Source organism: Petromyzon marinus, chromosome 19 (genome assembly GCF_048934315.1).
Source record: "Petromyzon marinus isolate PM22_M1 ecotype Great Lakes invasive population chromosome 19, UKy_Petmar_22M1.pri1.0, whole genome shotgun sequence".
Lineage (NCBI taxonomy): Eukaryota > Metazoa > Chordata > Hyperoartia > Petromyzontiformes > Petromyzontidae > Petromyzon > Petromyzon marinus.
In genome coordinates, this window is record NC_133685.1 from 2,501,145 (window position 1) to 2,513,619 (window position 12,475).

The window sequence follows — 12,475 nt, forward strand, 5'->3', positions numbered from 1 at the left end:
TATGGAGGCAGGTGTTCGTACACGCGCTGATTGCAAGCGTGGGATACTCGCTCATACTCTATTAAAATATAGGAGGGAGGTAGAAGAGGTCGGGGAGGGAGACTGAGGAGGTAGGTGAGGGTTGGAGATGAGGCGGGGGGGAGAGACGGAGAGGGACGGGGAAACAAAGGGGCATGAAACGTTGAGGAAAGAGAGCAAGAGGGGACAGGGAGGGGGATAAGGTCAGCGAGGTCCGAGAGACGGGGAGATTTAGGGGGTGTGTGAGATATATTGTAGGGAGGAGACGGGGACAGGAATTGAGAAACAATTCAGAAACAAAAATCAAAGCGATAAATTGAGATAAATTTCGACGTATAGTACAGGGAATGCAAGAGAAAGGCCGAGCCATGGAGCAATGCAAGAACACACGTGTACTGTATTGCTTGATGACTCGGGACCTGCAGGTTGCTAGTACTGTACGCCTATTTATTAGAGCATTATAGCTCAAAATTGGTGAAAGTGTAAAGTACCATTTTAAAAAGATAACAGGAGACATTAAATAATTCTTGATAATGAAACTTAAAAAAAATAACTTGTATTAATTTGTACGAGTACTGTAATATGAAGTACGTTTTATATGATTAATGGTACTCTATTTGATTCAGATCGATAGCTGATGGATAAATAAAGTTAATTATATATTTTTCCTAATTCACTAGGGCAGTCACGATTGCGAGCTATTGTTGAGAGTTAAAGTGAAATGCGTCAATACAGCACCAATAATAAGAGTTGGATCAATATTTAGCTATGATCCCTGCATACACCGTGAACCAAGTAATAAATTCTAGTAATTAATAACTAAATGTGAGTTTAACATAGCATGTACCAACTCCGACTGCTGATGAGACCAATGAGATAGAAACCAAACTAAAGCTGACTTGCAAACACAAATGTTGCTGTATAGAACAAAACAATATTGTTCTCGAGCGCCCATAGACTGACAGGACTAAAATATTTTGTATGTCGAGATATAATTACCTACATTTAAATACTTGTGCGATGCATTACTGCGGGTTGGCACGAGTTGCATAAACACGATGGCCTATCTATGTGCCCTTACCATACCTGTCAACCCCTTATCAGTGCCTACCTTATTACACACCAATTCGGACCTTATTGGTCATCCCCTGCCCTTATAAATCTCAACGTTCATCCTACAGTTCCCATCACAAGGGAGAAATACATCGACCAAACAAATGTTCCCGTATTGAAACGGCTGTACGCCGTATGGAACTGAAAACTCAAATTTCCCTGCACAAAAGCAAGGGGGTAAACCGCGTGGGTTCGGCAGGTATGTGACACCTATGTGCTCTTATGAGTAAAAAAATTGAAAATTTTGCTTAATTCCAGAGCAGCGTTACCCGACACCGAAACACATTAAATAGATTTTACTCGTCTGCCTCAAGGCGCGCCTGTGGTCTAAGCTGCGTGCTTCCGGTGCGCGAGAGACCCGTATGTAGCCCCCCCCCTGATCCCCCTTCCTCCTACCCCACCCCCGTTCTCCTCACCCCGCCTCGCCCCGCCCCGCAAACAACATGTCGCGCGCTCGTGTTTTTTTTTTCCCGCCAACTAATCTCGCGCTCTTTCTCTGCCTCCCTCGGTCACGTGCCAGCGCCTCGACCAATGGGCAACGCCGGCTTTGGCGCGCGCACTTGGCGGGAGGAAAGCGGGGGGCGGCCGGGCTACAGGGTTGTGTGTGGGGAGGGGGCGGGGTTTTAGGAAGAGGGGCGGGGTTTTGGAGGAGGGGCGGGGTTTTTTGGAGGAGGAGTTGCGATGGTGGGGGTGGGGGGAGCTTACGGGAGACCCCGGGGCGGACAAAGACGGCGCGGTGAGCCGGGCCGACGGGGCTGAGGTCTTACGGCACCCGTTTACTCACGCGGGCGAGCTCACTGCGGTCAGTGAACGCGCTTGTGTTGACCAAACAAAAAAACAAATCGCTTAATTTTGCCGCGCCACGCATTCGCGTCGTTGTTAGCGTTCTCGCGAGGTCGACATTTTGTCGTCTTTACCCCCCCCCCCTTCCCGCGCGCATGGACGTGACCCTAGTCCCCCGTGTGTTATCGCGGCCGCCCGCCATGGCGGCGCCTCTCTCTCTCTCTCTCGCTCGTGTGCAGGACTAGAAGACGGGAGTTAACGAGGGGTGAGACGACGAGGTGGAGGAGAAGACAAGATTGTCCCGCGCTGTTTTCCCCGCTGCTGTAGTTGCTGTTGCTGCTGCTGAGGCAATGTCCGACACGGGCGGTAAGTGTGAGAGACGTGGTGGTGGTGGTGGGTAGGTGGGGAGACGAAAGGCGGGAGAACTGTGGCATATGGAGGCGGCTAGGCCCGTGGCTTATCAAGCCGAGGCCGATTCCCCCCGCGTTGCTCGTGGTTGCCCACGGGTCTTGCTACCCTGGTGTAGACGCGGCCTCCCCTTGCCGCAAAGCGGGGTCGCTCGCCCCGCTGGGTAGTCGGGGGGCACCGCGTTTGGTTCCGTGGTAGCGAGTCCGCGGTTCTTCCAGGATGACCGTGGATAGAGGCCTGAGGTTGTGCATCAATCGTGGGCGGTGGTTGCATGGTGGATTACATTTGTCGAGACGTGGTGATTCCGAAATTTAAATTGTTCAGGCCTGGTGGATTGCAATTGTTCCGACGTGTTGGTTTAATGGTGACCTGTGGCTGATTGTTTAAAATAAGGCGCGGAATGGTTGCACGGTCAATTGAAATTTCCAAGACGTGGTGGTGGTGGGTGGACTACAGCATCCTTAGATGTGGTTCCATAGTTCCTAGGTTGTGGAATGAAATTAGTCAGGGGTGGTGTTTCCATGGTTATCTGGTGGTGAATTGAAATTGTTTAGAGATGGTGGTTCCATGGGTAGCTCGCAGTGGTGTACAAAGAATAGCTGAAAAGATTCGCAGTGAACCTGTGCTAGATTACCGATCGTCGGACATTGGTCTTGGCCAAACGTGGTTAAATTGGCGCGCCACGGTGGTGAGATGTTAACTACCTCGCGTGGTACGCAGAAGGTCGTGGGTGCCATCCAGACCCTGACGCCTATTTGGAGTTTGTATGTTTTCCCCGTGGTCGTGTGGATTGTTCTCTTGCTCTTCCAGTTTTTCCCTGCACATTTATCATCAGAGTATTGGGCTGCTATACATTTCCACATGTATGTTAACTTATATTCTTAGCTCTTTCGGTAAAGTCACGTTGAAGGGAAACAATAAAATATATATAAAACATATAAAATATATATTTTATTGTTTCCCTTCAACGTGACTTTACCGAAAGAGCTAAGAATATGAATTACTGCAGTCACGAAAGCTTTAAATCAAATATGTTAACTTAGTTGAGCTATTATTTGTGACAAGGTTGCTTCTGAAAAAGATCTATATTATATCTTAGTAGGCCTTACCTGGATTAAAAAAATATTGCTCAATTACAATTACAGCAGCATTGTGCTCATAAGTACGTTATGCTTGCAATGCACAATTATAATTTATTTCAGGCCTGGTCCAGAGTGTCTTGAGGCTATTACTGGGTCGGTGGCCTGGATTGAATCTAGATTCTGCAGTAGTGCATTAAGAGTGGTCTAGAATAGATCCAAAGTGGTTTGGGGTAAATCTGTGGTGGATAAGGGTGGTCTGGGGTGGATTAACAGTCATTCGTTAGCAATTCAAGCTTGCACAGCGTGCTTCCAAATTTGTACAGGAGTCTCGGAGTGGATCTGTGGCCGAAACGTCGTGATTTTTGTTTTATTTTTTACCTACGTGACTTTACCGAATAGAACCAAAGAGTATACTCGTGGGGGTGGTTTGTGGTGACCTGAGGTGGGTTATATCTGATCCAAGGGTGTATTCAAGGCTGCCTGGAGTAATTGGAAGAGCATGCAAGAGATTGACTTGAGAACTCGGTGGTGAGTGTTGGCTTATGGAGGAGAGGGGTGGCCTGTGTTTGTGATCACGTGGTCTACGAGTTCCAGACACCATGTGACACATTTATATAGGACATGTGACCACTCTTTAATTTGGTATTCCTTGGTTCTTTCGGTAAAGTCGCGTTGATAGAAAAAAAATAAAGTTAATAAAAATTAAATTATTAAAATTAAAATAATTGGTGTTCTGGAGTAGTGTTTCTCAGAATCCAGCCCTTTTGACTCCGTACCCGCCCCCTACGGTGCAGGTTTCTATGGCTACAAATCTGAATGCATATGCTAATGAAGTCACTGGATGTTACACATGCCTGGTGGTTAGTAATCGCAGAAGCCTGCACTATGGGGGGGTTGAAAGACATCTTCTCGAGTAGTGTTTCACCGAAAGCCTCATTGGGGTGATTTCGTGGACTCAATTTTGAATAACACTTGGAGAGAAACCGTTTCTTTAGAAATGTGTGGCGAAAGTTCATGTATTTACAGTTGAAAGCCTCGGTGTAAGCTTCACACGCTGAATAATTATCGGGTGCACCTTCTGCGCTGATCTCTTTATCATGGCATTGGCCCTGGGCTCCTCTGGCCGTAACACCCACCTCATTGTGGACACGGTCTGTGGCGCACGTGTGTGCACAGCGGCCGCGTTGGGGAAGCAGAAGAGCAAGAAGAAGGGGGATCCGGACCCTGTGGACGAGTCTGTGGATGAACCGGTGGAGGAGGAGTACGTGGTGGAGAAGGTTCTGGACAGAAGAGTGGTGAAGGGGAAGGTGGAGTACCTGCTCAAGTGGAAAGGCTTTGGCGAGTATGGTTTCGCACGCATACGCACACGCACGTTTGTATACACTTGACATTTTTTTCTTGAAATGTACTTAGTTTGTCAGGGCTGCATCCGAGCAAATTCAACAAATTCTTATTTAAGTGGAGGAAAAACGGCTTTTGCCTGCAATATCTTACTTTAGAAAAAAATGTTGGTCTATTTTGTTTTTTATTTAAGCATATGTATGTGAACTTTATCCAGAAAACCCAGAATAAACGTGTTTTAAACCTGGATAGTGCTTTAATGGGTGACCATGCGTAAAGGAGGTGTCATAGGATGCTTTGGGGGCTACATTGTGGGCAGCAGAGGATATGTAACAATCCATTGAACTGTACTATACATAACAAGTCAACCAGAACTAGCCATCGTGAAGTATGGTCATATAACCCCCATGACCTAAACGATGTGGGGAGATGAAAGGCCTTAATTGCTGATTGAGAGCCTGTTGCACCAATACTATCTTTTGTCTTTTAATTACATTACAATTGCTTACAATTGTTAAAGGTTGTATCTTATACTGTTATAATGCTGCCTCTTGTTGCGATAATGAATGTTTCCAGGTTTATTAAAAACTTTACTCATGCATACATTCACTGCCCTCCATAACGTCTGTCCCACTGCTGTAAAGGGTGTTACGTTGTGTTTAACTAGTTCCGGTGGATATATCCATACAGGTCCATAACTTTGGTGGAAAGACTTGGTGGCTCACAGAGATTTGGCAAACACCAAAACATGCTGCAAAGTGACCAGAGGGATATCTTGAGCAAATTGTATTCAAAACCCATTTGTGTGGATCTTTGAGTATTTTCCCCTCTTGTGTATGGATTTTCTTAACACGCCTTAAAGAGAAATTGGTTTATTCTCAGCCACAGCTAGTTTCAGTGGCGAGTGCACTCTGAACCGGTCCTAGCCTCCTTCCTGTCTTCCCTTCACCATCATGCACTGAACAGCACGGTAATGTATGATCAAACAACACAATACAACCTGTTCCAAAAAAGTCTCCAATTAATTGGGGCATTCCCTGGTAAATGGAAAACACCTGAAGACGATTGCTTGTGTTGCGATCGAAACGTCGTGATTTTTATTTTTTTCTATCTACATGGCTTTACCGAAAGACCCAATATGATGTATAAATAAAACATTCCATATCACCTTGTGTGGCACGTGCAAGATGCATACCTGTCAACCCCTTATGAGTGCCTACCTTATTACAGAAAAAATCAGACCTTATTAGTCACCCCGTGCCCTTATACATTTCTACGTTCATCCTACAAAGTCACATCACAAGGCAGAAACATAAACAGAAAAAAACGTGTTGCTCGTATTGAAACGGCTGTACGCCATATGGACCTGAACACAATTTCCTTGTACAGTCATACCTCGGTATACGACCGCTTTGGAATACGTCGAATTTGGTATACGTCGTGTTTTGTCGAGAAAAAAATGTCTCGGGGTACGACGTCTTGCTTGGGATACGAGGCGCTTGCTAGAACTTGTATGGGATGAGTCACCGCGTCCCCGCGTAGACCCCGCTCACGACTGAAACAAAGCGCCGCTCCTCAGTCTGCCTGTAGATCTCGTTCAGTGCACAACTCTGGCTGTAACTCTCTGCTAATTTTCACGTGTTTTTTGTCATTTTAATTTATGCATTTTAGTACTAAGTAGTGTCTACATTATTGTATACAACCACATTAATGTATAATATGCCATATAAAATATAATTTCTTATACTCTGGAACGAATTATTTCCTTTCCCTTTATTTCTTATGGGAAAATTCGTTTGGTATTCGTCATTTTCGGTATAAGTGCTCCTACCTTCTGGAACAAATTAACTACGTATACTGAGGTACCACTGTACAAGAATACAGGTAAACCACATGGGTTGACCGTTATGAAGGTGGATTATTGCATCCCCGCACCGTGAGAGATGGTGCATTGGATTGATCATGACTGATGATGGGTGCATGCACGTTTCTGTACAAAAGAGGTTTGGAGTGAAGTGCAATACATGTACCATGTGTTCCAGCGAGGACAACACATGGGAACCCGACGAGAACCTGGACTGTCCCGATCTGATATCCGAGTTCCTGGAGAACTACAAAAACAAGGGACGACTTGCCGAGGAGAAATCTGAAAGCGGGAAACGCAAGGGATCGTCGCTGAATGGTACCGAGGAGGCGGCAAGAACCAAGAAGAAGAAGGAGGAGACCAAGGTAAGACAGAGCTATCGTTGTGGACGGTTGTGATTTGTTGGCAATATCAGTAACCGATACCTCAACTTTTGGTGCATGTTGTCCTCTCCATAGGGGTGTAACCCATTCAGTGTGGCAACATAGTGGGAAATATGCATTTTTCTCATTTAGATTTTACCGAGATAAACCCCTGAGAAGAACCATCTCGTTTGCAAGGGTGTCTGGTGTCAAAAAAACCTCAAATTATTATACGACTACTGTGGCAGAAATATTCTGCTTGGCATTCGCGCTGATGGCTGCTGGTGAAACCTCTGTGCACTGTAATAGAAAATATCAGAATTTTCTAAATAATATGAAGAAATTACATCACGTCTGGGGGGGGTTCCTATGGTTAAATAACATGCACCAAAAAGTGACTTCTGGCTTTGCTTTTAACAATGCATACATGAGAATGTGAAGAGGAGCTCGACAGCTGTTGCGAAAGTACTTTCCCAGGTCAAGAGTAAGCCAGATAGTGCTCTGCCCATTCTCTGCAAACTAATTGTTGTTGTGGTCAGATGCTTTTTCTCTGCTGAAATATATTTAATGGCATTGGTAACATTTAAGCGTGAGCAGGGTGTGTGGAAAAATATCTGGTGAGTGCTGTGGATTTCTGTCTTGGTGTGATTTAGTGTCATGGTGGCTTTGGAGTGGTGTTAAGACGAATATCTTATCTGGTCCTTGACGTCTGCAAGATGAACTTAGCTTTGTCTGAGTACCTGGAGCAGTGTGTATAACATCAGCACAAGGTATACATAGGCGACTGTTTCCACTGGCCGGGCATGATGCTGGAAACCCACCTCCACGTGTGCCATGCCGGCCTTGCCTCAACATATGTTAAAAGCTTCATTGGGGATCTTTGTCTTTGCAGTAAAAGTGAGAGTGATGGTATCGGGATAGTGTGATCGTGATTTAATTTGTGTAGTGGCAGTGAGTGTGGTGGTGCCAAAGTGTGTAGACAGTTATTCCGCAGTGTAACTCTGTGTGCTAATATAGTACACGCTCCTATGTGTACAGCAGGCAGAGCAGCTTCGGGGCTTCGCCAGGGGCTTAGATCCAGAGCGAATCATTGGTGCGACAGATTCAAGTGGAGAGCTCATGTTCCTCATGAAATGGTACGTATGTGAGTTGCACAGTGAGGCGTGGAGAAACATCACATATAGATTTAAAAACATTAAGGTCTGCTCACGAAGGCATGGCCCCCATCATGCCTTGTGTGCATTTGATGTGACAACCACTTTGCATGTCCAATGCTTTCATCCTAGTCTAAGGCACCAGCTCAACAGAGCCCAACAGAGCTGAAAGTGTCGCCGTATTCTTTTTTTAAACCAATTTACTTGTTTCCAGCCTGCAGATGTTTTCCTTTTGTGATAGGATTTCTCATCATTTACAGTGCTTTCCCACCTGATGGCGGACGCTTGTGTTGCGCCCGAAACGTCGTGATTTATTTTATACCTACGTGACTTTACCGAAAGAACAAAAGGGTATAAAGTGCTGGACTTGAAACACCACATAGGGGAAAGTTCTCTATTATACTGTAAATCCATCACTTCATATTGTGGAGAATTGCCCTCCCGCCACTATGCAGGACTGAGACCACGGAACATTGGATCATGATGCTGTGGCCTTGCTCGGCCAAATGTGCGTATGCTACAGGAAGACGTGGTTTGGCTTATATATTGTGGTTCCTGTTTTTAAGATCCCTGCGAACTGAATCGGCATTGGGACTGAAAGATAGCATCTACAGTCCAGTATAATTTACGTAGTATGTTTATGGAAATTGTATAAACACTCATTAATAGAGTTTGTCAAACATCCATTACAGGACCACAGAGCTTGGGCAAATTATCAGCACTTGTTCTGGTTGCCTTCCCAATTGGTTTTCTATGCTTGTGAATAATTTTCTCCGTCTGTCTTTTGAGAGTGAACAAAACCGTCCGTTACACATTCTAATGAACATCTGTGGAAAAAGAGCTTTATAGCTCATCGTATTCTTCCAGTATAAATAAATATTCTGATTGTGATAAATTGTTATTCACTGAATTCGCTGAAATGGCGTGCCATTGTCATCCAGGGGAAAAGAGGCAAAAGAAGGGAAACAAAGGCAAAGACAGAGAAAGCTCTTAAGCCTGGACTTGAACAAGGGGGATATTGATAACACGGCCTGCATGGGCAAGGCAGTCCCAGACATTGGATGCAGCAAAGGAAAATAATGTTGCTGTTTTGTCATGTGACCACATATAACAAGTAACCGGTTATGGGCTTTGCCCACTTTTCTATGGGTTTTAGTGTCACGTTCCGCAGGAGGTGCAGTACTTTGTTTGCTGATGATGTAGGCTATATATTTGTGAGTTTGAGACGTAAAGCAATGTCGTACTTTAGGCTGACCATGCCCAATGAGTAACATTAATTACAACTAATTGAGCTCAACACTTTTTTATTTCACAATAAAAGAAATCGGATTTTGGATTTCCCGAGTTATAAGCATAGGCTTAATTTAGACTTGTTTGGAAAATATTAAGAATGGATTAAAATGTTTACGTCTCTTTAGTCAGAAGGCCACCCTGCCTCAGTTATTTCCTTCCAGCCCCTGGTTGCTTTGAGATAAAAAACTTGTCCTTGAATATGGCAATGCCTGTAACGTGGCAGGGTATGCTTTGTGTGTTTGTGTGGTGGCACTAGCCTGGAAGAATGGAGTAGTCTATAAAACATATTTGATGGGTGTGTTGCAAAAACGTGGACAAACTCTTTTGTCAATCCACTACTAGATTAGGGTCTTCCCACACCACAGGGGTCATTTGACATTGCTTTACCACGCTGGTCATTGAAGGTGTGGGTAGCACAGATGTGAGAGTTTAGATATACAGTACAGGTATGGATTTTGCTGGCCCTGCCTTTTGCCATGCCATTTTATAATGCAAGGAGCCCTGCAGCAACCCGTAACTTTTTTACATATGCTGGTCACCCATTGAAGCACTCTTTAGGCTCAAGCCTCCTTAGCTTGTGAGATCTTTATTATTTGGTTGTAGGTAATAGAATACATGTATACATGTGCATACACTATATACATGTGTAATATTGTTTTGAGTGCTGATTTGCCATTCCCTGTCCAGGAAAGGGTCTGACGAGGCCGATCTCGTCCCGGCCAAAGAGGCCAATGTCAAGTGCCCACAGATTGTGATCTCTTTCTACGAGGAGCGGTTAACCTGGCATGCCTACCCCGCTGAAGAAGATGAAAAAAAGGACGATAACTGAGGGCAGCGTGGGGCAGCGATGAGGACGAGACGGAGGGGGGAGCGGTAAGAGGAAGAGGAGGTAGAATCAGCGGAGCACTAACCCAACATTTCACGATTTCTGAGTAAAATGCATTTGCCCTGAGTTGTTTCGTATATACAACATCAAAGTTGTGATTTAATCTTTAGTGATGATGATGATGGTCATGATATAGGATGTTTCAAATTTTAGTTGCATGGAGGTGACTGGGTTTCTGCTGCCCTGGTTGTATTCAGGTCAAGACACACTGGGGCAATTGTAGGGCAAGCAGCTGCCACGCCAACTATTGTAAATACTTCCATATCCGAACTCTGGACTCGCCTCATTGCTTCTCTCCATAGCAGGACATCAGGAAGGAAACTTCCAATAAGATGGCAGGTGGAGGTCACATGATTGCTCAAGCTTGTGCATTCTGTAGACAGTCCCTGCTCATTAAACTACGTTTTTCAGCAAATCTCCCGTTTTCATTGGCAAGGCAACTTATTACAAATTGACGTTCCAAGTTACGGCTTTTGGTAATAGCTCCAGTGTGTTTTGTGGCCTTGAAAAGACTGAGAGGGAGGTGAGGTTAACACGTAGTTAGCGCCCCACGTTGATGCCAGGTACACTGTCCCATCACAGGGGTATTTTTATTACGTTGTACCGAATGCATTCACATATAGTAGTCATGCTTTCAGTTAATTATGTAGACTGTGCTGTGTACATTTCCACAAACTTTGAGGGTTATTTTTCTTTTCAGATTGATTTCAGTACACGTTGCTTGTGGCGGTTACTGGCTGTATAAACCCCTTGTCGTGGTGTTAGTAACGAGTTGCTTCCCTAGTTTTGACATTTTAAATCTTTGTATGTTAGTGGTTTTTTAAAGAAATTTATCATCAACTTGTACCATTGTTTTGGTAGCTGTTAGGGAAAAAAACAACTGTCGTTACCTTGAACCCTCCTAGTGCAGATGTTTTCCAGTTGTGAACATTTTTTCCAGTTTTAAAGTACACCTAGGTAACTCTTTCATACCAGACAAAAAAATAAAGATTTCTTTGCAAAACTCTGCTTTAGTGTCCATTTTTCATGGTCCTGTGGAAACTTTATTTTTAACATCCCTTTATCAATCCTATAAATGGTCTCCCCCCCCCATAAAGTGTCTCTTATGGGGAGTTGTTTGTCCACACTTCCCAAAAGTCAGTGGTTTGGTGACGTTCAGATATCAATCGTCCCATCCAGTCGACATGTTTGAATGCAGGGCGCTTAACCCCCACCGCACTATCGCCGCGGCTCCGTTAAAAATGTGCAGTGTGAAAACACGTGTGTGAGATGGGTCTCGGAGCCCATCATGGCTTTGGGTAAGAAATGCAGCGACGACGAAGAAGACGAGTGGTGGTGCCCATCTGACAAACTAAAAGTTAACCGATGGCAAGGTCGCGTTCAAAAAAATGTGTATTTAAATTAAACCACGTAATCATTAAATTGCAATAAATACGACTGCTATCGTACTTGATCCATCCGTTGCTGATACAGGCCTCCCTAAGTTGTTTCCATCCTTCGCAAATCCACCTGGCTTCTGCACGTTCACATGTCGTCTCAAGTCGGCCAATGTTAAGCACACGTCCTTCCCCCGTACCTCCGATTAGCGCGGTTGGCTACGCACGGTGCAAAAGAAGTTCAACGTACTGTACACGGATGAAGGCCACCACCAAGCCACATTTTCATGGTCCTCCATCTAGTACTTGGACATGAGTTTATTTAATCTCCGAGGTGGGCGTATTCGAGTGGACGTTCTCTCCCGTGGCTGACCATTTAAACTCAACGCTCCACATGCCTTCCAGCCATGACACGTCCTACCCAAGCCCACGTGTCAACGCGATGTCTCTAAACTGCACGTTTAATCCAAGCGTTCCTCTCTCTCTCGTGTCTAATTGTAATTCCAACTTTCGAGCATGCCGCTCTTGAGTTTTCGATACATTTCCCCCCCTCCGATGTTTCACATTTAGGCTGCTCGTCGCCGACGAACACGTTGGTTGCGTGTTGACGTCACGTCTGCGTAATTACGTCAAACTTTCCATGTGACGTCATGCCGGCGACGTCCTCGCCCCCCACTGTGGAGGGGGGGGGGTGTGACGACAATTCCACGCTACAGTAATAAGTCACCGCCGGCGCGTAACGTGATGTCACGGCCGCCTCGTGACGCGCCCAGCAACGCCCATTGTCGTGCCGTG

The 12,475-nt window shown here is 45.2% G+C and overlaps 1 protein-coding gene across 3 annotated transcripts; it reads left to right on the forward strand.

Moving 5' to 3' along the window:
* Positions 1–1,802: 1,802 nt before the first annotated feature.
* CBX1 (chromobox 1) lies at positions 1,803–11,307 on the forward strand. 3 transcript variants are annotated; one of them, XM_032957288.2, is made up of 6 exons: positions 1,803–1,933; positions 2,154–2,280; positions 4,581–4,746; positions 6,788–6,974; positions 8,010–8,107; positions 10,106–11,307. In XM_032957288.2, exons 2-6 carry the CDS (start codon positions 2,265–2,267, stop codon positions 10,245–10,247), a joined length of 609 nt encoding a protein of 202 aa, XP_032813179.1. In that variant the 5' UTR covers positions 1,803–1,933; positions 2,154–2,264; the 3' UTR covers positions 10,248–11,307. The 3 variants fall into 3 exon arrangements, with proteins under 3 accessions (XP_032813179.1, XP_032813181.1, XP_032813180.1); XM_032957290.2 differs by having other exon boundaries at positions 8,013–8,107; XM_032957289.2 differs by having other exon boundaries at positions 1,812–1,867.
* Positions 11,308–12,475: the final 1,168 nt, after the last annotated feature.